General features: G+C 37.6%; 2 protein-coding genes across 3 annotated transcripts; both read right to left on the bottom strand.

The window, feature by feature from the left end:
* Positions 1-4,328: 4,328 nt before the first annotated feature.
* Positions 4,329-13,361, bottom strand: Arpc5 (actin related protein 2/3 complex subunit 5). Of its 2 annotated transcripts, XR_013088427.1 has the most exons (5): positions 13,050-13,361; positions 10,627-10,699; positions 8,114-8,290; positions 5,622-5,763; positions 4,329-5,069 (listed from the first exon to the last, which is right to left on the bottom strand). XR_013088427.1 is itself a non-coding variant. In XM_076831541.1 (4 exons), exons 1-4 carry the CDS (start codon positions 13,190-13,192, stop codon positions 5,701-5,703), a joined length of 456 nt encoding a protein of 151 aa, XP_076687656.1. In that variant the 5' UTR covers positions 13,193-13,361; the 3' UTR covers positions 5,271-5,700. The 2 variants fall into 2 exon arrangements, 1 of the variants encoding a protein (XP_076687656.1); XM_076831541.1 differs by lacking the exon at positions 4,329-5,069 and having other exon boundaries at positions 5,271-5,763.
* Positions 13,362-23,774: 10,413 nt separating this feature from the next.
* Positions 23,775-24,767, bottom strand: Apobec4 (apolipoprotein B mRNA editing enzyme catalytic polypeptide like 4). Its single transcript, XM_076832418.2, has one exon. The coding sequence runs from the start codon at positions 24,765-24,767 to the stop codon at positions 23,775-23,777; it is 993 nt and encodes a 330-aa protein (XP_076688533.2).
* Positions 24,768-25,599: the final 832 nt, after the last annotated feature.

Genomic DNA, 25,599 nt, shown 5'->3' with positions numbered 1-25,599 from the left:
AATTGGTGACTAAACTTGGTTGGGTATGGGGGATTTGAACCCAATGAGGATGATTTTACTTTGCACAGTTCTCAGTTTGTGCTTCTGGTATGTTGTATTTCAGGTAACTGGAGTTCTGCAAATGACTTGGGGATGTATCAGGCGACTTGGCTCAGTTTGCAACCAATAGATATTGCCTGGATATCAGAGGTAAGACATAGTTACTATGACTTCAAGGGGGCTACAGGGTCTAGTAGAAAGATCAGGAGGCTGAGCCCTACAGAGCAAGAACTAAATGCCAGGCCGGAAAAGATGGGCTTCTTAGGAGCCTGGACTGTGGAATTCAGGTTAGCCATGAATCATGCTATAGGGACTAGAGGGAAGTGTTTCAGAGAAATAAGAGATGTAAGTAAAGATAATTTATTATCCTTAGACTTCCAAGGAAATGAAAGGAAAACAGAAATGTCAAAGCAAAAGTTGTGTCCCATGGTTGGATCATTAATGTGGTGAAGCAGCACCACCTAGGGGAAGAGGCTCTGCTGGACCTCTGTGGGCTCCCCTGGTAGCCTCTGTCCTTGACTGGCATGAGACACTGCACTGCAGTCCACAGGAAGCAGTGGTTTTCCTATATTCTATCAAGGATGTTGGGCTGGAGTGGGGTGGGGAGACCCATGGTAGGCACATGGACAGAGGGGCCTTTAGAGTACCCCTTTCTAAAATGTTCAGAGACCCCTGAATGTTTTTTAATTGGGCCTATCTTCCCATCCCCAGTCATTTTGATGCTTTCTAGTATTTTGCCTGTAGGGTTAAGTTATGTGTAAATCTAATACATTTTAGTTACGGCTAATAATCTGTTCAGCATGGCTAATGCCATGAGATCATAGCTCTAGTACTTGCTAAATGGATTTGTAACAATTAATTGAAATAGCAGTTTGTTAAAATATATTGTTTCTGAAGCCATAGGAAACAAGGACCCTATTAAAATGGAGGCTAGAGGTCAAGCGCCCTCTGATACATTTTAAATACCAGTTTATTTAAAAATTGGACCATTTTGGATTTTAGGCTGTTTATTCAACTGCAGGCCAAGGCAACCTATGAAAATAAAACCCTGCATTTACAGTTTAGAAATAAGCAATTTAAACACTTTAAGTCAGCTGGAGAATTGTGGAAGGGCATCACTTAAACTATCCTGCTTGAACAACCACGTTTAATTACTAAAATGGCTCCAAGTGCCTAGGCCTGAGCATAAATTAATTGGAAAAATGAGACTGTGGAAGTAGAGAGGAAAGAGAGCACAGGCAGGCAGCAGATGCATGGACTGAGGAGAGAGAAAAGGAATATAGAGAATAGAATTAGGGAAAGGAAAAGATATGAGGCAACTGAAAACAAGAAGTGGAAAAGCTAGAGATAGACAAGAGCCAGTTCAAACTTGTTGGATCTCATACCAACTCTACCAAAGGCAGCAGGCAATGGAGTGAAACAAGAAGAATGGAAGCATTTGCTCTTTGGTGCTGGTGAATGGTGTTTTGGTCTCATATCCATGCAGGTCTACGATTTGGATCCTGTTTTCCTTGAGTCCAGAGTTATCTCAGAGATCTTCCATTTCCTGGGATTTCCCATGCAAAACTTCTGTCAACTGGTTTGAAATTAGAATGGGAGGGCACTCCAGAAAAGAATAACTCCCAGAGAAAAACTTCCCATTTGAAGTATAAGACCTCCAAAACGGAGCCCCATATAAGTTTATTGAAGTGAGGTGGACCAAATTGATCTTTAGGATTTCAACCAAGCATCTAAATTCCAGTTATGACTAATAATCTTTTGAGTCTGGATAATTACATGAAATCATAGCTCTGATTCTTGCTAAATGGTGTTATAACAAAATTAATCAAAATAAGTTTACTAATAAAATACATTGTCTCTGAAAACAATTCAGGGAATTTATTGAAATGAGGTTAGAGGTTAATATCCATAATAAATGGAATTCCTAGAAAAAAGGGACTGAAAAGTTTGGGTCTGTTAAATCAGTATCATTTTCTTTTGTGACTTAATTCTGCCTAATCATTAGGAAGGCACAATGGCCCAAACCTGCAATCCTAGCAACTTGAAAGGCTAAGGCAGGAGGTTCACAAGCTCAAGGCCAGGCTGGGCAATTTAGTGAGACACGATCTCAAAATAAAATAAAAGGGGGCTGGGGGTGTAGCTCAGTGGTAGAGTGCTTCTGTTTTTTTTTTTTTTTTTTTTTTAAACAAGAAGAATCACCAACGAGCAGGTAAAACTACTCATGGTTAAGGAGCAGGTTATGCTGGTGCTGCTGAGCCTGCTGTGGTAATGCCTCTCCAAATCTTTCTTCTGACTTTTCCATCTGTGAACTTTTGTCTCTAAGAAGGGATCCCGAGTTGATTTACCTCTCAGCAGTACTGAGGGTGGTGTTCCTAGAGAAAACCCAAGTCTTCATCTGTCCTAGAACGATTTTCATTCCCCAAGCAGCAGGCTCGAGAAAGAAGTGTGACAGAACTTTGGAGTCAGGCAGGTTTGAGTTGGAATCTTGGCTCTGGCACCTACAAACCATCTGATCTTCAGGCAGATTTTACACACACACACACACACACACACACACACACACACACACCTATCTAGAATTTTACTCCCTTTTAAAAACATTAAAACCACAAGAATAATGACAATGAAACCCACTTCAACTTTTTATTGTTTATGTCACTTCAACTTTTTTGTCCTTTTGCTCCTGCAAGGCCTAGTTCAGATTGATCTGTCTCTCTGCTCTATGGTCTGCCCTGATCTCACTGTTCTCTCCACACTACATTTACAATCAAATGTTAAACTATAGGACATTAATCACCTTTTCATCACTGTGACCAAAATATCTGACAATAACAATATAAAGGAGGGAAGACTTTGGCTCATGGTTTCAGAAGTTTCATGAAGACCATGACTGGCTCAGCTAAACGGCTCTGGGGCGAAAGCAGAACATCACAGTGGAAAGGTATGGCAGAGGAAAGCTGCTCAGCTTTATGACAGAAGCGGACAGGAGGTAAGGGGAGGTAGGGACAAGATACCCCCGCAGCCCGGGGCTTGGCCCCAGTGACCACCTTCCTCCAACTGGGTCTCATTTCCCAATAATCCATTCAAGTCACCAAGATGTCAAACAGATCAACCCACTGTGAGGCTAAAGTCCGCATGATCCAAAAGTCCACCTCTAGACACTGCTGCATTGGGGACCAAGCCTTTAAGTACATGAGCTTTGGGAGGATGTTCTAGATCCAAACCATAATAGTACCTACATCTTACTTCCCAAATAGGCTGAAAGCAACTTGTGAGAAAGACCAAGACCTTACTCTTCTGCTGTGTCCCTTAAGACTCTGGTGAAAACACTAAATGCTTAAAAGAATTGGTTAATTTGTACCAGTTTTACATTGATTTCACTTGTGTATAGTAAGAGATTTCCTTGAGTTCTCATATTGAAGTAGAAAGAAGTGGTAGGTAAAGAACCTCTTTACCTAAAAAAATCTGAGTAAAAGTACTAATTGGCATTTATGTTTTTTCCCACAACTAATCTAAATTCTTCACAAGTGATGGCATTGTCATGGCTACTACAGCCCAGGCTGGCATGTAGCTAGGATGCATCAGTTGAGTCAGAGGTTTCCAGCTGCTAGCTATTGGTCAGTCCCTATGCTGTATTGCTCACTGTATTTTTACTATCTTCCCTTAGTAAGGCTGATAGGCGGCAGATTTTAAACACATCCATTCTTATGAATATAGAATACTGAATTCCAGAATTTCCCCCAAAACTTCAGTCTCAAAAATGAGTTAAGAACTCTATGAAAAAGTACCTCCCCTGCCTTTTTTCATTTTTAAAAATAGTTATGCTATACCTACTTCTAATACCTATTGCTTGGTTTCTCCTAACTTATAGCCCTCTGAATTGCCTGGTAGCTTTTAAGGCTTTAAAGTAGGAAGTTAGTTAGGTACAGATGAAAACAAACAGAAGTTGCTCTAAGACAAATATATGAAATAGGTTTGAGGTGTGAGAAAGAGTTTAGATGCTGGGAGTAAATGGCTGCAGCTGCTGGGTGCCTAGATCTTTGGGCAGTGATGCTTCCAGTAGTTCTGTGGTATCTAGGGGGCTATGGAATCACTCTAAAGGCTTCAGCAGTGCCCTGACACCATTAACTACTTACTCCTCTTCTCTACTACCTTGTATGTGTATAAAATAATTTTATAAACCCTATAAAATCGGTTCTTGTCAAGAGTACAATACATGGTGGTAGCACCAGGAAACCTTTCCTCTTAATTAACCACACATTCATGAGGATTACAGTAAGAAAAATAAATTATTCAACACTGACATTTTATTTTCTGAAGTTTTATCATTTTTACAAAACAAAACAAAAAGCAGGTATCAAAAACAGCAGAGTTTATAGAATTTCTGCACCAGTTTTCATATAAGTCAGTGATTATGAAACTGGTAGCCAATGTAAATATTAAACACAGGCTAATTTCCCTCTTGGTCATATGCTTTCAGGTGGTTTTTTTTGGAGCTACTCTGAAATAATAGCACCGGCCACTTTTTGAGAACCGATTTGGTTTGTCCAACAAAGTAAACAATTTTTTGCTGTGTGACTTTTTTTTTAAGAAACACTGAGCTGAACACAGAATGTGTTATTTGTTTGGATCTGAACCAAATCTTTTGAGATCCCAATTACCCTGAAGAACACTGAGGACATTTATAGGGCATACTAAATGGTATAATAAAAATTCATATTTGTCATCATAATGTCTAAGGCAGCTACTATTTTTCTAAAGAAACAGTATTTCATTCAGAGACTGCCCAGAGTTTGAACTACATCATAGTTTCCTCATCCTTTCTGATTTGGAGTAGTTTCCCCAAAGGGAGCCACATTATTGACACACCAAAGCTTTAATATCAAGCCAAACAGGCTCTGATATTTTATAGATACACCTGTATAGAACAAGATTCCTTGTTCAGGACCCTGGGTGACCATAAAGAAATCAAGAGGCCATGATAATTGAATGTCGAAAGGAAGTAGCGTTCTTAAAACTCACAGCATAATCTGGAGACAAGGAGAAATAAAATTGGAAATTAGTAATGGTTTTCACCCACCACTTGTTCCAGAAACACATTTTGCTTAAATAAGGGAGTATGGTCCAGTTTTGCAATGTTAATAGCTGCCAGTTTCTTAAAAAAAAAAAAAAAAAAAAAAAAAAAATATATATATATATATATATATATATATATATATATTTTTTTTTTTTTTTTTAAATAAAGATCACTTCCTGACTAGCAATGAGTTAGGAAACTGGCCTCAAATTCTGATCAGATCCCTCATATTAGTCGGGGGTGGGGGGAACAAACCAACAACACAGTAACCAGCTGATAGGGGTTTAAGATTGCACAATTAAATCTGAATGTACATGATACTCTACACAGACTGGTATAAACATCATTGAAATGGTTACGAGAGGATGAAACAATCCTGCTGAAACCAAATTTCCTCCACATTATCCCAATTTTCATGAAAGGAAAACTGGCATGTAATTTTCTTCTTTATAGATATGAAAAAGGAAGCAAGAAGGCAAAGCTGAGAAAAACAGATGCTACCCACAGGGCAGCCGTGGCATTTGGTTGTTTTGGTCTTTGTACCAGCAACTCCCACTCCTGCGGTGGATCCAGTTCCTGCTGGACTACACCGTTTTCCTTGCTGTCAGGACACGAACAATGGACCCTACTCCTCCAGCAGCGAGTGCCTATAACAAACCAAATGTAAATCGTTCACAGAATACCAAAAGGCTATGTCTCATATAAATAATTTTTTTTCCTTCAAGAAGGAATGTGTACAGCCACAGACTGTGAATTCATTAACAAGTATTACTTCAGCACTCATTATACACAAGACACTGTTTTACGCATTAAAGATATAATAATAAATAAAATTTTTAATATCCCTGCTTTCTCGGAGTTTATTTTCTAGTCAACTTAGTTTACATTCTAGTACGTTGTTTCTAAATCATGTTTTGAAAATATGCAAATGTTCTTACCTAAAACAGGTGCTCAAACATAAATTGAGGACATTCTGTATTTCTCATCACAGGAAGAAAATCAAATTGAGATCAACCATCTAACTTCCATTTAGATTAGTGAGTTTGTAGGAAGATATTATTTAATAGCTAAAAACTTAGAAACTTTGTAATTTGAAAATTTGAAGGCCAAGACAGTATTAGGAACCCGAAGCTCTGGTTAGTTAAAAAAATACCTGCTAAATACTTGCTGTATACCACTATGTTTCAAGCGCTGTGCCAGATGCAGGGATAAAAAAATGAATACATCTAGTAGCTTCTGCTTTGCTGGGAAGAAACCGTCTTATAAACAGAACATTTTAATGTAATATATGGAAGGCAAGAGTTATGACAGAGTGCTACAAAAAACAAAAGGCATATGCCAAGCCTGAGAGCAGAGAGGAATGTTTTAGGTAAGTCTTCTGGGAGAAAAACAATGTTAAATGGATAAGGAGGTGACAGACAGCAGAAAAACCACAAGCAAATGTACGGAGATGTGAAAAGGGAAAAGGCTGGCTTTGCTGTAGCTCAAGGGAACAATGACATGGCAGAGGTTAGACTTGGGAACTTGGACTTTATTCTTCTCGTGACTGACAAAGGTACATTTGGGTTTTAAAAAGATTATTCTAGTGGCTGGGTGGAGAACAGATCTGAGGGAGGCAGACTGGCAGCTGGGATGCCAGTTAAGAAGCTATAGCAACAGACTGGAGAGATGCTGTGAACCGGGTGGTGTTAGAGATGCACTTGGGTAGATGGATCTGAGAAGTGTTTAGGAGGTAAGAGTGGCAAAACCCAGTGACTCACGATAAGAAGCAGCGAAGACTTGACATATGCCTCCAGTTTCCTCATTTATAAAGAGGAATGGCAAGTTTTTCCTCCTAGTATTTTTATGAGGACCTAATGAATTAACATGGAAAGTTCTTGGGAGAGTACCTGGAATATACCAAGTTCTCAACAAAATGCATGAAAATGGAAGAAGGGATTTAAAAATTATTGATTTTCCTTGTTCTCCCATTTAAAAAAAATTTTTATAGTCGTAGATGGACAGAAGGCCTTTGTTTATTTTTATGTGGTGCTGAGGATAGAACCCAGTGCCTCATGCATGCTAGGCAAGTGCTCTGCCACTGAGCTACAGCCCCAGCCCTTCCTTATTCTCTTTAAAAAAACAAAACAAAACAAAACAAAAAAAAACCCCACCTTGTGGCAAAATACATAACAAAATTTGCCATTTTAACCATCTTTTTTTAAAAAAATTTTTTAGTTGTACATGGACACAATATCTTTTATGTATTTATTTTAATGTGGTGCTGAGGATTGAACCCAGTTTCTTACTCATATGAGGCAAGCACTGAGCTACAGCCCCAGTCCTTAACCATCTTTAAGTATAAAAATTCAGTGATATTAATTATATTCATAGTGTTGGGCAGCCATCACCATTATCCATTACCAAAACCTATTCATCACTCTAAACAGACACTCTGCTCCCATTAAGCAGTGACTCCATATTCTGCTCTTCCTCCAGTCTCAGGTAAGCTCTAATTACTTTCAGTACCTTTAAATCTGCCTATTTCAGATTATAATATATATTTTTTGTGTGTCTGGCTTATTTCATTTAGTATAATGTTTTACAGGTTGATCCATGCTTTCTAGTAGCAAATTACTGTTTATGGATGAATAATACTCCACTGTAGGTATGTACTACATTTTATCTGTTTATCTTGGGTTGTTTCCTTCTTTTGATCACTATAAAAATAATTCTTGGTTTTTACTCCTTATTTTCTTTTGCAAAGATTTCATTTAATTAAAAGACAAGGTTTAATGAGTCATAATATACATGCTTAGTATACGTGAATAAATGTGTTGTACACCAGAATCTCTTAAAAGACGACCAAGGCTAGTAAGCACATACCTGAACTTCTTATTTTCATGCATTTTATTGGTAATAATGTGTTGTACAGTCAGGCCAATGTAGTTACTAAGGTGAGAGAGGCATTGTTATCCTCTATTATAAGGAAAACAGTTGTACAGATTTATTACTTACCTTTTCATGCCACTGTAGTAACATAGCACTGCTATTGTCAGATGGGCTCTCAAAGCCCTTATAAATATACTTCATTAGGAGATCCACACCATTCTTGTCCAGAGATTGAACAGCCTTTTCGATATCATTAGCTTTAAAAGAGATGAGCACCTTCAAGACAATGCTGCCTGCCCGATCCTGGGGGGTAAATATATAATAAACATTCAGATATATGCCAGGAGCTACAATTTAGAAAGGTCACCCTGAGGTGACATTTGAATAAAGACCTGAAAGATGCAAAAGAGGAAATCTGTGGGATATGAAAATGTTTCAGATGGACAAGGAACAAGTGCTGTAGTGCGGGTTCTGTGTGTTCAAAGGACCCCATAAGGTTAGAGCAGAGTGGTCAGAGAGTAGCAGGACAGAACTCAGGTTTTGGGAAGGCAGATCATGGAAGGCCTCCAGGCCATTGTAAGGACTCTGGATTTTACTCTAATTGGAGGGTTTTAAGAGCATTGCTATAATCTGATTCATATTTTAATCATTTTATTGTCTATGTTGAGAATAAGCTGTGGGTACAGGGAAGCAAGGCAGAAGCAGGGAGCCCAGTTAGTAAGTGGCTTCAATAATACAGGCTGGTTTTGGGTTAGCATGGCACAAAAGGTGGTGAGAAGTGGATAGATTCCTGACATAAGTGGAGGTAGAGCTGATAACAGATTCGTGTGGTAATTTCATAATTAAACAAATTCAAATTTCACTTCTTAGTCTTAAAAAAATGCTATCAAACAAGAAAACTAGTTTGAAGTTCTACTTTGAACTATGCTTTAGAAATTTTTTCTTTAAAATTTTATTTTAAAATATTTAGAAAACTTAAATTTTAAGTTTTATATCTATAGATATGAGATATAGTGATATTCCTTCCTGGTGATCCTTTTTCTTCTGGTAAAAGACTTCTCTAATAGCAAAAAAAAAAAAAAAAAAAAAAAAAAAATTAACCCATTTAGCAAAGCAAAAGGAACACTTAATTGACCCTTTCATAATAATTCAACACAGTGTGCTATCTTTGGCATCCCTTATTGGTCAAGATTTTACAGAATGTTTCTACCACCTATTGCTATCTCTAGTTTAAATGATCTGATTTAGAAAAATATCTGTGTACCCAGAGTTATAACCTCCCACCCACAAGCTGTGATAAAAACCACCCACATGAAAGCAGAAGGTGGTAAAATCAAAATTTCAATGATGTTCCTAATAACTTTTTAAAAAGCAAAGAAAAATTCCCTTGTTGCCCGGATAATAATTATCATGCATTTATTCAAGCTATGTACTACTATTCAATTAAGGAGAGCTTTGAGGTTCTACAACATATAAATAGCCACTGACAGTGCAATGATGTTTTAGGATCCATTTTATTTGTTTGTTTGTAATATGGGCAATATATATATATATTTTTTTGTGTGGTGATGGAGACTGAACCCAGGGCCTTGTGCACGCCAGGCAAGCACTCTACCAACTGAGCCCCAGCCTGGCAATATGCCCTTTTAAAATTTTTTTAATAAATATTTTTTCTTTTATTAATGCATTAGTTATATAACAGTTGGGTTCATTTTGACAAAACCATGTATGTGTGGAATTTGATTTACTTATGCTTCATTTTAAATACTAAATGAGGAAACAGGTCCTGAAGAATTAGTGAATGATTGCAACAGGGAATGGAAGTTGCACAATTTTTCTGAAGGGCAATTTGGCAATATCTTATGTACCAAAAGGCTTAAAAAATGTGCATTCCTTGGTCCAGTGGCTCACTTCTAGGAGTTTGTTAAAAGAAAATAATTAAAATTTACCCCAAGTTATTCCCATCATACATACAGCAAGAAGAAAAATAGTCAATGACAAAAAATCAGTTATATCTAAACTGCAGCACACTGGTGTATAACAGTTAAGAATGCTATAGAAATAAACTTATTGTTAAGGAAAGAAGTTCCTGGACATTGTTATTCAGATGAAAAGCAGGTTATAAATGCTGTTTTTATAAAAACAAAAACACTCAAACTCTATAAGCATATACCAACATCAAAAAGGAATAAATCTACCTCTGGGTAGCAATATTATGATCAACATTTAATCCCTTAATATGTGTGAGTTTTTTATAATAAACATTTAATTTTTTTTATAATTAAAAAGCTTCAAAAAAAGTAGAATCTGTGTATTTTGATAAAAATTTTAGTTACTTGTTAAGCCTTTGACTAAATTCAACCTGACTGCTCCTTTTTTAAACACACAGAAATGATTAAACTATCATTTGAATCCACCATGACTACCATGCAGCATTATTATATCTCATTTCATGTTATAGCATTCTTTTTACACAGGAATGTTTACCTATCAAAGTATACTCTAAACTATTCTACGTCAGAGATAGTGTTTAGTTAAAATATTTGATGATTTTGTGAGACTTCAGATCTTTTTTTTTTTTTTTTTTTTTAAGAATAATAAGGTATCAGTAGAGATCACTGTGTGTGGCTGTGACTCACCTTCACCGCCTGACTCTTGGTGTTGATAGGGGGATTTTTCAGAGCTGCCTGGAGAGCAGCTGTCATGTTTCCTGTGATGGTGGTTAAGGCAGTAAACAGCAAAAGATAGCCCCTGGGAAAGCATTATAACACCTGGAATCCTTAGTTTAAGACCTGACTTTATCCATAAGAAGAAAAATTTTCATTGTCACATGTTCAATATTGAAAACTCAAATGTGTTGGTTTCCAAAGTCACTCAAAGGCAAAATATTGAAATAAGAGAACGTCAGAATTAAAAAAAAAAAAGACTATCAAAGATTGATAATATTTCAATTCCAATGAAACACATATGCAAACATTATGTAGACTGGTTCTTAAGAAACCCTAAAATAGGGCTAGGGCTGTAAGCTTAGTGGTAGAGTGCTTACCTAGTGTGTGTGAGGCATTGGGTTAGATTATTAGCACCTCATAAAAATAAACAAATAAAATAAAGGTATGCTGTCCATACATAACTACCAAAAAAAAAAAAAAACCCAAAACCAAAATATACATAGGAATCATTAGGCCCCCAAATGAACCAAAATATATCTTATGTGATTTTAGCTGTAAAAACATAGAGAATGAAGTTTATACTAAAATTATATTCTATATTAACTGACATGCTGGCATTATTACTCTAGCAAACTGAATGACATAAATAGCAATTTCTCAATACTGAACAAGAGGTATTACAGAAAATGTAATAATTCATATGACCTTTAGGTGGCAGTTTACTTTTTTTTTTTGTCTTATATATTCCTTCATACTTCAGAAAGGTTATTCAAACTGTGTTAGACCATACCTATTAGATTTAGTCTCTCTGAAAGCACCAGTGAGTTAGCAAGCATGAGAATTGGGAGGGCCAATCAGACTGTCAGAATGTACAGTCATTTCCCTAAAAGGAAAAACCACAAGAGAGTTCACTTGTTCCTCCATCTGTAGTACCAGACCAGGGCTGTTGCTCCCTGTAATAACAAGGGTAAGAAGAGACAATGCCTTTGTATTTTAGGATGAATTTATTAAAAAGAAGATCCACTGATAAGGATACCATAAATTACCTAAAATATTAGTTTTCCAAAACATCATTTATTCCTCCCTAATAAGAAATGTTTTAAGAAAGAATAATGCTTACCACTTATCTTAAGAAATAGGTATGAAGAAAGAAAACAAACCTATGATTGTTAATAAGCTGTAATTTTCAAGGCTGCATGGACTTTCTAAAGAAGCACACCTTTTGTAGACTGGCTTGTTTTTAAAGACCCCAACTAGTTAACAGGTAGGTACTTAAATAATGCAAAATAATAACAAATGATTGTGAAAGCTGTAGCAATCAAAGGAAAACCTATACAGTACATTGATAAATGTTTAATGCCATATTTAAGTGCCTTTATGAAAAGATACAGTTGTCATAAATATTTTTGCTCAGATTATTACTTCATTGTAGTTTAACAGGACACTGATAAGGAAAGAATGCACTCAAGGATAATCAGAAATGTATAAAGAGCTAGTGATTGAGATTTTTCTAAAATTACAGCTTTGTTTCTTGCAACATTTACGTTCTCCTAAATATGATCTGATGTAAATGCTAATTTGCGATTATGAATATTCAAATATGAAAACCAAGAAACCAGGAACTGACAGCCATATTTTAACTAAAACGGAAACAATTTCATGATCACAAAAATGATTCTGCTTTATGCAAATGACTCATCTTCTATCTTATTCATTGGGGTTTATTTTAAATATTTCCAGGGATTCTCCACATGCATTCCCCGTCTTTTCTCTATTGTTCTATTCTTAGCAGATAAAAGGCTCCAAGCTTCCTCATTGGGAGTTTTCGTGTTCTGTAGTCACTCCCCACACCTGGTTAACAAATTATGTGCCCCCTATATTTTGCCAGATCCCTTTCTCTTAATGGGGTGGAGGGGAGCCCGTGGGCTAAGTACAGAGGACCTCAATTTGCGAGCCGCTCCATCTCTCCTGGCTAGAAATAAACTACTCCAACGATACAAAACGCAAACCACATAACAAAAAGACTAAAGACGCCCGCCCCCCGACCCCATCTGAAATTTCTGGAGCTAAAGCGATCCCCGTAAAGAGAGTTCTGGGAGGAAACTTGGGCGCGGGCACCGGTCCGCGGCCGGCCCACACCTCCCGGCGCCGCGAGGGCGCGGCCGGCAGGACCGTCCCGAGGCCGCCACGCCCGCGCCACCTGAGGAATCCGGGCCTGGGCCGGCGGACGCGGAGGACCCGGGATCCCGGGAAGCCCCTGCCTTTCAGAAGAGGGAGCCAGGTCCAAGCCGGGCCGCCGGGTGCTCGCGGCGCCCGACCCGGAGGGACTGTCTCCTCGGTCCCCGCCGCCCCGCGGGACAGGGGCCGGGCGGGGTCCGCGAACGCAAGGATATTGCCGCAGGCAGGAGTCCACCTCGCCCTCGTCGGGCCCGGCCTGCCCGTCGCCCCCGTCCTCCTCGTCCACGAACTTGTTCTCGTCGTACTCATCCACGTCCACCTTCCGGAAGCGGGCCGACGACACCGTGTTCTTCGACATCCCGGATCCGGACCCGTGGCCAAGGCCTCCACTCGGTGCTGCCTCTAGCTCAGCAAGCCCAGCCCGGCAGAAACCCACTGCACGGCTCTAGATTCACTTCCCTCTTCCGTTCTGGGGCGTAGCCGCAGCCGCGGCTCGGGCGGTTCTGGGCCTGCGCGCTGGTCCAGCTTCTTCCTCCTCAGGTTCGCGCTCTCCTCCAGCCCCCACGCCGCCCCCGCCCTCCTCGGGGAGCGCGCGCGAGGGAGGGCGCGCGCAGGACACTGCGCAGGCGCGGACTCGCTGCGGGAAAGGGGCGGGGCTGAGCGAAGGAGGCGGGGGCGGCCGGGCGGGCAGAAAGCGAGGCAGCGGGCAGAGGTAAGAGGCGATTGGTTGCCGGGTCAGTCACGTGATCCACAGGAGGTTCCCATAGAAACGCTTTTCTGCGGTCCAGTCTTGGGGGCTTTAGGTTTTCGGCGATGGGCACCGGGGGTGGGTGGCCTTGGCTTTTTCTGCCTCCGCCGTCGCTGGCATTGACCTGTCCTCGGGGTCCTGCATAAGGTCGGGCCCGTCCGGACGTACCTGTGGGGTGGGATGGGCTGGCTGCAGGACCTAGTCCCCTGCAGTTGGCAGGAGTATGGGACAGAGTGATGCACGCCCGGGCGCCCAGCATCATTCTAGTCTTCGGAGTCGTGGCTTCGGACCTCGCGCTGCCTGGGGCTGCGTTCCTGAGCTCCAAGCTCCTTTCGCGGGGTTGAAACTACGTTGCTCGGCCAGCGGGAGGTCCCCAAGGACGGAGTCGAAAGGTCAAATCTTATTTCTCAGAGCTGTGTGACAGCAGAACGACCGGACTTGGAGAATCTGAACTCGGTATCCTATCGTTAGGGAGGGAGGGGAAGGTGTCTGGGCAGGGGTTGGGGCTGGGTGGCAAAACTGGGGTGAACTTGTAGAATTCGAGGCAGAGACGATCATTCATATCTTAAAATAAGTGGTTATTTGGAGCAAGAATGTGAGAAAAGGGTAGGCGAGTTATTCTTTCCAGTGCTGAGGGAAAACAAAATCTGTAAGAATTAATATAAACTAGATTTTTAAGATTGATATTTATGATTTAAGATTTTATGGGCCATATTTTTAGATAATATTCCATATTTCCATTTCTGAGAGCAGAGCTCTTATTAAGGAAGTAAAGGCACTAAGATTAAGAAATGGTAGTTGAGATCTGTGAATCACACTGTAGTATAGGTATTTGCAGAATAATATTAATTTGGACTTTTGCTGGACATTGCCCAGGTGCAGGTCCACCTCCAGCCGAAGGCTGACTGTTTTCTATTTGAGTACCTCATCCTTGATTTCCTATGCTGTATTAAAAAGATGACTGAGCTTGGAAAACCCTGGCTTGGGTCTTCATGACTCTTCCACTCAAAATTTGCCTGATTGAGGCATGTTGGTTAAAATTCTGAATCTCAGGTACCTTATCACTAAAATGGGGCTAATAAAGTGTCTTCACAAAATTGTGCTCAGGACAATCTTGTGAACACTAAAGTGTTTCAAGTCTCTAAAATTCAACACTAATATAAAATGCATGATACCTTTACCATTGGTTTGGGTACTAATTTCATAAATTATATTTATATATCATCTTACATTGCCCTTGAAAGAAATATCAAGATGCTGAATGGCAGAGACTGTCTTATTTTTCTTTTGTATCTTCCTTCCACTTGACATAAAGCCAGGCATGCAGAAGGTACTCAATACATGATTGATGACTGAATAAAATGTGAAAAGCAGTACAGTTTCCGAGTCACACTGAGATTAGTGAATCAGTTAAAAAAGGAAGAGAAATCTCAAAATCAAGCCTTTGTTGGACACATATACGTACACACATACGTCTCTATGTGTGCATGTATGTAAAGAAAGCTGTTCAAGAATAGAATGCATCTTTTTTGGGGGGAGGAAGGTGAAGAGCAATGTAGAATTTTTCCCCACACCCAAATAAATCATTCTTCCAGAATATATAACATTTAAGTGATAGAATTGAATAGAAGTGACATTTCCTTAAATTAATATTCACATTATGAGTAAAAATTCTACTAGGACTGTCTTAGGACAGCAAAGGAATATTTAGAATATTTTCTACCTGTTGGTAATATTTATTTAAAAATGTATATAGCCAAGCGTAAGGTCATTACCATAGTGCAGGGCATTACATAACTTAGAATAATGATTTGTTTTAATGTTTTTATCTTTGCTAACTTTAGTATAAGCTACACGGCTTACTTTTTTAGATGTTGAACTGATTGTACTTTTTGTTCTTTTAAATCAAGATTTTCTTTGAAGAGAAAATTGAACATTAGATGCACTGTTGAGTGCAAATGGGAGCAAGAGTTTAAGCCTTAATACATCCTTTCTCTTACACTTCTATTATTTGTACTGCCTTATTTAGGTGGTATTTTTTGTTGTTGTTACTGTTGTTCTCTTATTTTAGACCTGAGAGAATCCTGGGATAGAAATCAACTTAATGGGATGGTGGAAAGAATTTTAAAAATCAGTTGCTCAAGGGTGTAATTGTCTTGATTGCTCATAATTTTGCTCTATATGTTGAATGTATTAAATGTGACAGTGTGTTTGATATTGCTTCACAATGATCCAAGTGTCTACTACATAGCACATGCTCAACACATTTTTATCCAATGAATTGATGATCTGACAAGTTAATCTTGAAATAATTTTTAAGACAGAGCATTTTTTACAGATACATTAATTATCTCCCTACCCTCATTAACTAATATAAAGCTTTAAGGGAATTTTGTGTGTGAAGAAATCTGTTCTTAGTTATCTTTTAATTAGAAAATACACACTATTCTACTTCTTTGCAAAACCTAAATTTTTAATGTTTAGAATGATGCTTAATTAATCTAAGGTAATTTTATTCTCCTTATTTTAATTTTTCAAATGAGCATCTTTTCCTTCATGTAAAGGATCCGTAAGGTTTTAAGATATATTATTGATTGTGCAAATAACCTGGTTTGATTCAATAATAAAGCAAGACTGAATTTTCCCAAGGTTAATGCTCTCTATGTATTTCTGTGATGATGCAGAGTCAAAGATATTTTTAGTTAGAAGGGATTTTAATAAAACTATACTATGATACGTCTTTTTATCAGTTGTTTTAAACTAAAAACTCTCTTATGTGCTTCATTTCCCCAAACTTGCCACTAAATACTTTTTTTAAAAAAAAGATGGATGCAATATTTTTACTTTATTTTATTTATTTTTTTGTGGTGCTGGGGATCGAACCCAGTGCCTCACATGGGCAAGGCAAGCACTCTACTGCTTAGCTATAACCCCAGCTCCTAAATACTTTTTTTAATAGCTTTTTTTAGTTGTAGATGGACACAATATTCTTATTTCTTTATGTGGTTCTGGGGATTGAACCCAGTACCTCACATGTGCGAGGCAAGGGCTTTACCACTGAGCCACATCCCCACCCCACCATAGCATGGCACTATATTTTTTTTATTATTATTTGAAATGGAAGTGAACTTTGTTAATCAAATATGACAAACTTGTATAATGATATAAATATTTGAATTTCAGTTCTGCTAATGGTAGAGTTTAGTAACATGGTTTTTAGCCCCATAGTTACTACAGTATAAAAAGATTTTTAGTATGTTACCCATATACTATATTATGGTTTAATGCTTCCTCCAATATTCCATCAGCTAGTGCTGTGTTGAAAATATCAGCCTTCTAAACTTCAAGTGTTTTCTTTGTAACTAGTTATAACTTTATGTAATTTTAAGATTACACACTGAGGTAAAGTAGGTAGGGAGAACTATTTAAGACCTTTATGTGATGTGTTTATGAGTACTTCAAAGATCCAAAAAATTATAAATCTGTACTCTTAGGAAAAAAATTTAATGCCAAATGGAAGAATAAACCTTGTTTTTTCTTAAAAACATTGCCATGAATGAGACCTTTATTCCATTTAATGTTTTAACTGCTTATGATATAAAGGGAAACTATGGATTTTACACGAATTTATCCTGTATTCCTTCCCATCACTGGGATATCATAATGCTAACAGTTATTTTAAGATGGTATCTCTTGTCACAGTATACAATCATTGTATTTGAGATAATAATTTTTTTTGTGTAATTCTGGGAATTGAACCTATAGTGCCCTGTCTCAAAGCTATATTCCCATCCCTTTAAATTTTTTTTTAATTATAGAAGGACACAATATCTTTATTTTATTTATTTATTTTATATGGTGCTGCCGATTGAACCCAGTGCCTCATGCATTCGAGTCTAGCGCTGCTCAGCCACTGAGCTACAACCCCAGCCTATCCCAATCCTTTTATTTTTATCTTGAGACAGGGTCTCACTAAGTTGCCAAGGCTAGCCTTGATTTTGTGATCCTTCTGCCTTAGCCACCCAAATTGCTGGGATTACAGGCATGTGCCCCTGTGGGGGACTGAGATAGCAATAATTAATATCTTATTTTCTAATTTTGTGTCATTCATTTTTCTTATCTTATTGCACTAGCTAGAATTTTGAAGAATGTTGAAAAACTGGGTAATAATAGGCTTCTCTGCTTTGTTCCTATTTTAATGGAATTATCTAGTATTTTACAGTTTATGTTATATTTACTATTATTTTACTATCTTTAGGAATGACTGCTGTAATTATCCAATTTGGGGGGAACCTAATGACACAAATCATAATTTTTATTTTTTATTTTGCAAATGTAATGAATTATATTTACATATTTTTGGCACTGAAACATTCCCTTATTTTTAGATTAAACTCCATTTGGTTATGAAATGTTACTATTTTAATAACTTGCTGGATTTAATTCATTTATACCTTTTAAAGTGATTTCAAATGTATATTTTTAAGTAAGATTGGTCCATAGTTTCATTGTGCTGTCTTTGTCCAGTTTTGATATTAGGGTACCTAGCCTTGAAGATGAATTTAGAGGATTTCCAGCTTTTTCCCAATGCTCTGGAATAGTTTGAATGATAAAAAAATAACCATGCTATTTGTTCTTTGAAAGTTGTAGAATATGCCTGCAAAATTATCTGGGTTTGCTGATATTATTAGAAATAGACCGTTGATTGTTGATCATCTTCCTCTTATATGGTTATTGATTTATTTGGTTTTCTTTCTCTTCTTCATTATTTTAGAGTTTATGTTTTCCTAGAAAATTGTGCATTTCATCTAGATTGCCAATTTGTTGATCAGAAATTGCACAAAATATTAAAATTTTTTCAATATACTCCATGATCATAGATATTTTGCTTTTCTTTTTGCTACTTAAGCAACATATTAAAAGCATTTCTCTTCCAATCTGATTATTACAAATTCTAGCAATGTTTTTTTGCTTCTTATAGAAAATAAAAAGTAAGCTCAGATTCATGATTTTGATAAAATTTGAGAGATACTGCAATCTCTATAATTTCCTACTATCTCTATATCCTCCTACTAATTTCCTATAAAATATTATCATGGTAATATTTTATTTAAAACAAACAACCACTTATTGTTTAATGTGTCAGATACTTGGTAAATAAACCATTTATTTACATTATTTAATCTTGCAGTATCTATAGGGCTTAAGAATTAGTGTTCCCATTAGTGTTTATGGATGAATAAATTATGGCTCAGAGATAGTATATAACTCAGCCAGGAATATTCAGTTAGCTCCTGGCATTCTGGTATGGGAATGAGATCTCTCTGATTCCAAACTTTATGCTTTTAATTACCACTCTCTACTTTCAGCAAGTCTTTCTCTGATTGCCTACTATACTAACCTTTTTTCTAAAATAGTGATATTACTAAGTATCAATGGTTGAAATAAATCCACACAGTAGCTTGAAATGGACTATAAAGTGTCAAACTAAAAAAAAAGCTTATTGTAATGATTTTTAAAAGATATTTGTTTTCAGTTATTTCAATAAACTTTCCCTACTTTATCTCAGTTTTTTGTGAGTAGTCATAGAGCCTATTTTCTAATATTTACTCTAACACAAAAGATGTCACTTTTTTTGGCATGTAGATAAATCATTAATGTCAATTAGTAATTCCATATAATTAAAAAATTATGGTAAAATACATATAACAATTTCCATTTTAAGTGTACAGTTCAGTGGTAGTAAGCACATTTACATTGTTGTACCACCATTACCACATTGGTGTCTAGTTTTTTGTTTTTTGTTTTTTAATCTCACAAAACTGAAACTCTCTATCCATTAAACAGTAACTCCCTATTTTTCCTTCTCCCCAGCTGTTGGCAGCCACATTCTACTCTCTGTCTCTTGAATTTAACTTCTTTAGGTACCTCATATAAGTGGAATCATATGATATTTATCTTTTTATGGCTGATGTATTTAATTTAAGCATGATGTCCTCAAGGTTCATCCATGTTGTGACACATTTCAGAATCTCCTTCCTTTTCTTTATGCATTCACATGTCCAGGACCTTGGTTTACTTCCAGCTTTTGGCTGTTGTGAATAATGCTGCTATAATTATGGGTATACAAATATCTTTTAAGATTCTGCTTTCTTTTGTGTATATACCCAGAAGAGGTATTGCTGGATCATACGGTAATTCTCTGAGAGGTTTTTGTTTGTTTTGTTTTGATTTTGTTTTTGGAACTAGTTCCATTTAGTTTAACTGCATGGAACAATAAAACAGTGTTCCATTGCCTTGGGTCCTCTATTTGATACATCCCTGAGAGACAGGGATATCCAAAGTAAAATAATCCCCAAGATGTGTGATTGGGATGAGGGGCTGGAAAAGAGGAAGTAGGGCTGGGTTGAGGGCCAAAGCTCTGGGATCTAGAATCTACTTAAGTTCTCTACCCTAACTTGCCCATCCTACCTGGCTCCCTTAGTATACCAGATTCCCATAGGTAACATGGTTTGAGCAGAATTACAGAAAAGCCACAGGACACATACTAAAGGGATATTATTTTTTCCTAGATTTCTAGTGAATCTGCATTGTTATTATTGAGGTAGGCATCAAAATGTAATGATGAACAGCATGGATTCTGAAATTAGATCTCCTGGTTTGATTATCAGCTTAGCCTTTACTACTTGGGCAGATATTTAAGTTTTCTATGCTGCAATTTATTCATTTGTAGAATAAGTATTATAATAATACTTGCCTTGTAGAATTATTGGGAGATTAAATGAGTTACTTTAAGTAAGTGCTTATAAACACCTTATATAGCTCTCACTAAATATTTGATAGTAAGAATATTATTTTAAATTAGTATAGGTACCACATACTTAAAATCCTTGGAAATGAAATGAATAGGATTCCATTCTGCAAGTGAAGTTTTTTGGATTGCATGCACCATGAATCAAAACAGATATTTAAAAGCTGTTTAAAGAAATATAATCTGCTCTCAAGTCAGGCCAGCAAGATTAGATTTTAATTTGACAAAACATCAAAATCTGTAGAAAATCAGGCTGGGATTGTAGCATAATAGTAAAGTGTATGCTTAACATATATGAGGACCTTGTTTCAGTCCCTAGCATCCCCCAAGAAAATAGATGCTGTCAGTCACAAAAGGAGTTATAGAGGTCTGTGTTGTCTCTTACAGCCTAGGCTCACCCAAATACTATCCAGGGATAGACATCCTTGTACATATTACACTATTTCTTTCCAAGTGGCAGATGTATCTCCACTACAAATTCAAATCTGATAGCACTAAGTGTTTGAATCATATGATGAACTCTTCTAGTCCCATAGAGCAACCTTATTGTAATATCAGGAAGCTTATCTATGTGGAAAGGCAATATAAGATGGATGACTTTGATATCTGCTTGTATGTCCAGTTGTCTCACAGGAAATCAATACATTTGCATTCTACCTTTATATGTCTATCTTGGGAGCTTTATTAATCCAAGTCTGCCCCTGATTAATAAATCCATCCTCCTTATACTGACAGGGTAGTCAAGAGATTCACCAAGGTAATGCTGCCCTCTTTTCTCTTTTGTTGGTCTCGTGGGATACATCCCTATGTTTTTCACATCTCTGTATTGCTACCTGCTTTAACTCATTGGCTTCTATTCTTTTATTTGGAATTTCCATATGTGTGGTGGCAATGATATTCTTCAGTATCACCATTGCTGGTTTACTGAAGAGGGGTAGAGCATTCTAGCTTCTCTCCCTCCATCCTTGGGCCAGCCCAACATGACCCAGAACCCATTGTGTGGAGAGCAAGGAAGACTGATCACTGCGTGGTAAGGTCTCACTCTGTGGGAAGGTTGCTCTGCTGTGTGCCTTGTTACAGCAGGTGGAGCTGAAAGGAGCCTTAAAGATGAACTAACAGCTATCTCTTGTTTCACAGATGGGTAAAAAGGGATGACTTGCCTTGGACCATTTATCTTTATGCCCTCTGTTAGTCTCTTATCTAACGCTTGACTGTCTTGCCTTGGACTTCTGACCTGTCAGTAACATTCTTTACTCAGCCCAGTCTTGTCTTAGCCAGTGTAAAAATGTAACTGAGAAAGGAATTTTTCCTTCCTGTTGTTGTGGCAACATATCTTTTTTTGTTACATACCATAAAAGTTCATCCTAGATTTTAGACCATGGATCCTTTGTGATGTTGTGGTCTACTTTAACCATTTTAGAGATAGATTTCATGCCAACAAATTTGTGTGTGTGTGTGTGTGTGTGTGTGTGTGTGTGTGGTTTTGCTGGGGGAGGTGTTGAACTTAGGGCTTTGTACATGCCATTGAGCTAGCTATACCCCAAGCCTTTGGATCTGTTTTTTTTTAAATAACTTTATTTTGTTTATTTTTATGTGGTGTTGAGGATCAAACACAGTGCCTCACACATGTGAGGCAAGTGCTGCACCACTGAGCTACAACCTCAACCCCCTTGGATCTATTTTATAACAATCAGAAATGACCAATTTGTCATGTTGGGATCTTTTTTTTTTTATCATAACATTTCAAATAATGGACATATGAGTCCATGAGCTGATAATAAACTTCAGTAGCACCTTTTTAAATAATAATCACTGTATACCCATGGTAAAATTATATTCCAATAATTCTATAAAAATTTGCAGGCTAACAATAGAAATTTGTTTTTAATAATTTTATTCATGTTTATTTTACACAATACTAACTTCTATTCCTAAAACATTTTTTTCTTTTATTTCTTCCTTCCTCTTCCTCCTCCCCTTTTTCATGAAGTATTATGTGCTCTAATATAATAGTGAAATATCTTATTAACTTGGCATTTGTGTGTGTGCATGTGTGTGTATTTTAATATAAAGGCAAGTTCTATAAAGATGAGTATACATTTTCTTATAATTCATCTTTACATATTTCTGAGAGGGAAGAGATAGCAAATGTGAATTAAGCATAAGTAAAGTGGTTTCATTTAAGTGACTCAAAGGGTTAGTCAAAGAGTGCTTCCTAAAGGAGTATGCTTTGAATTAGATTCTAAGAGAAGTTACGGATATACACTGGTAAAGAGGAAGGGGTCAGAAAAGGGAAATCAGCACATACAAATTATGCATTGGTGATCTGAATTAGAAGAAGGGGAAATGGGTGCTAACAAAAAGATGTCCCTTGGAGGGTGGTTAAGCAGGCACTTGGCAGCAGTGAAGAGATCTTGGGGAGTAATGATTGGTGAATTTACTGAGATGTAGTCTCAATCTTGCTATCCACATTCTGCCTGGATATTGTGCTAGATTCTAAAGGAGAATCTAAGGTGGCGGGGAGTGGGGGTGGTGGTGCAGAGCATGAGCTTGTCCTACAGAACTTAAAATCTTACCAGTGAGACAAGGCAACAAGGAGCCCTGGGAGCCAGTGCGAGTGGTTCTGGTGATGTGGCCTGTGAAGGGGGGGCCTTTGGTGATTCTCTTGCATCATCCAGCCCCTGTCTTTTGCTCAGGAGGGAGAGTTCTGAGCTGGAAAAGGTCCACTGAGTAGGTGGCTACGTTTCAATTTTTATAACTGTATGTAATCTATTACAGAAGAGTTTTTTTCCCCCCACACAAAATAATTTTGAATTACTCTGGAAAAAGTGGGCTGCCTAAAATCTTCCATCCACAATTAACAATTGGAATGTTACTTGTTTACTCTTTGAGTTAGCACTTAAGCCAGTAACTTCAGGCTGTTTTATAATTTTACAGTAAATTTTTATGCTGAAACCAATTTAAGAAGCTGTTTAGTCCATGTTTTCTTTTTTATTGGAAAGATGATGTGGGTAGACTAACAATATTCCTAATCTTTACCAAAATATTAGCAAGGTATTAAAGGCTCCATTTTATTATTATCACATTCAAAATAAAGGAGAGAGATCATGTTGTTTTATGGAAATATTTTAGATTATGTTAGAAAAAGTATGGTTTTAAAATAGTTGATATGGTATATAATTCAGTTTTTGCTCTTATTGCATCAGTTTATCCTCATCTTTGATCAGATCTGAGAGAGAGATTTTCAGATTTTTGTTGCCCAGCTAGTAAGTCTCCTGGCACTTGGCTTCATGCATTCATAACATGTAGATTTTATTTTTGTTCTTTCTTCTTCTTCTTTTCCTCTGCCTCTTTGCTCCTTGCAAACCATTCTGATTTCCATTATCTCCCTAGGTCTTTCTGAGGTCTTTGTTTTCCTGGAGTGACATTTGAGGCAATATTTAAGTGCCTTACCACATTCCTGGGTTTGTATGGGTTTTGACCCACATGGAGTGGTGGTAGGTCTCTATAAGGGACCAGCACAAAGACAATAGGATTCCTGAGGTCTGGAGTCACGCTGGACTGTGGTTGTATACTTGTCCCTTGGAAAGACTGTACAGAGAGGACATGGTTTAAGGGGTAGTTCTGATTCTCTTTTTTCTGGGGAAGAGCATCTGTGAAGTAAGGTTTCACTCCTGTTATGGTGTTGATTTCATAAGCATTGTGCCGGTCAGCCAGGGCCCTCCCAGTTAAAATGGGCTGAAAAACAGCTGGTCCTGAGACACCACTGACAAAATTGTCGAGAAGAGAGTGCCAGATCCCACCACTTATTGGGCTCAAAGTGACCTGGGGCCATAAGCTGGCCAGGCTCCGAAGAGCCTCACGGTTCCACGCCGAGGCAGGAAATTCATTCTCAGTATGATAGAGCTGAGAAAAGTAAATACTAAGAGTGACGTCTGGGTGTGTCATCAGGAAATTATACATTTTGCTGATGCAGCAGTGTTCGGCTTCATTACAAGGGGAGTTGTTGGAATACAGGATGATGTGCCTAATGCTGCTGTTGTTGTGCACAGCGGAGTCAAGATAACCTTTTGTCTCAAACAGCATTGATTCTGGGTGGGTGTCATTCCCAGTGCAGTTGCTGGCATGGCCCTTTTGCACCAGGCTACCAGAAGAATTTTTGAGTTCATAAAATATGAGGTGTTTTGTTTGAGGATATGTTGGCCCATAAGGGAATCCAAAAATCTGATGAAATTCTGTGTAGGGGACTCTTGCTTCCTCACCTGTCCGAATATGGTAAGGACAGTTGGTGCAATCTAGAGAGAAGTTTAGCCAGTAATAAGGTTTGACTATTGTTCCACCATGTGCTAGGTATTCCTCATATAGTGGTTCCATTGCTAGTTTATTGTCTTCTAGCTGCAAACCTAAATAGGGAAGAGAAACTATGTATAAAACCATTGCAGGAAAAACTGAAGGTCATGTAATAATTTATTAAGCCCTATGGCTTTCATTGAAGGAAGTAGCAGAATAACTATAGTAGCATCGTTGACTCTAAAAGATAGTGACATATATGAATGGATTAAAAAGGTTAGGGTTTGTTTTTCTTTATTGAGGTTCTAGGAGGGTAGGGAGGAGGCAAAAGAGAAATGCAGAATACAACTTTACCTGTCGCACAGATTCTGACTAAATAGAGCAAATGCGTTTAACAGCCAAGTTCTAGAAACAGATTGCCTTATTCCAAATATGGGCTCAGACACTTACCAGCCTAGTGGTTTTTGGTAAGTTATTTAATATCTGAGAGCCACAGCTTCCTTGTCTTCAAAGTGAAAACAACAATAGTACAAAAGGTTGTTTTAGGATTTGAGTAGTAGAATACATAAAAATGCTTCACTATGTGCCTGACATATAACAATGCTACGAGCTCCAGGTTATCCAGATGATTTTCATTTATGGAAATCCAAAGAAATAAACACGGGTTTTACATTTTGTTCATGATTTCTTCCTTTGTTGCTTCTCTGCATATAATAATGTCTAACATGTGCAGAGGTTTTGAGTGTGCTTGCATTTGAAATGAACTATTTCTTAAAACCATTAGCATAATATGGAGGTATTATTTTTTTTTTAAGAAATGGACCATAGGGTAGATTTTGCTTAATGGTAGTGACTTCTTGAATAATTGCCACCTGTAGGAGATGTGGCTCAGTGGTAGCATACTCACTTAGCCTGG

The sequence above is a fragment of the Callospermophilus lateralis genome, chromosome 13, assembly GCF_048772815.1.
Source record: "Callospermophilus lateralis isolate mCalLat2 chromosome 13, mCalLat2.hap1, whole genome shotgun sequence".
Lineage (NCBI taxonomy): Eukaryota > Metazoa > Chordata > Mammalia > Rodentia > Sciuridae > Callospermophilus > Callospermophilus lateralis.
Note: the sequence above shows the minus strand (reverse complement) of the source record. Positions and strands in the feature narration are given on the sequence as shown.

Excerpts from the sequence above, each read along its gene's own strand:
- Arpc5 (XM_076831541.1), bottom strand. The coding sequence starts at position 13,192 with ATGTCGAAGAACACGGTGTCGTCGGCCCGCTTCCGGAAGGTGGACGTG. Across the intron at positions 10,700-13,049 it reads GTGGACTCCTGCCTGCGGCA|AGGAAACATGACAGCTGCTC; the intron begins ATATCCTTGCGT and ends AACCACCATCAC. Across the intron at positions 8,291-10,626 it reads CCAAGAGTCAGGCGGTGAAG|GATCGGGCAGGCAGCATTGT; the intron begins GTGAGTCACAGC and ends TTTACCCCCCAG.
- Apobec4 (XM_076832418.2), bottom strand. The coding sequence starts at position 24,767 with ATGGAACCACTATATGAGGAATACCTAGCACATGGTGGAACAATAGTC.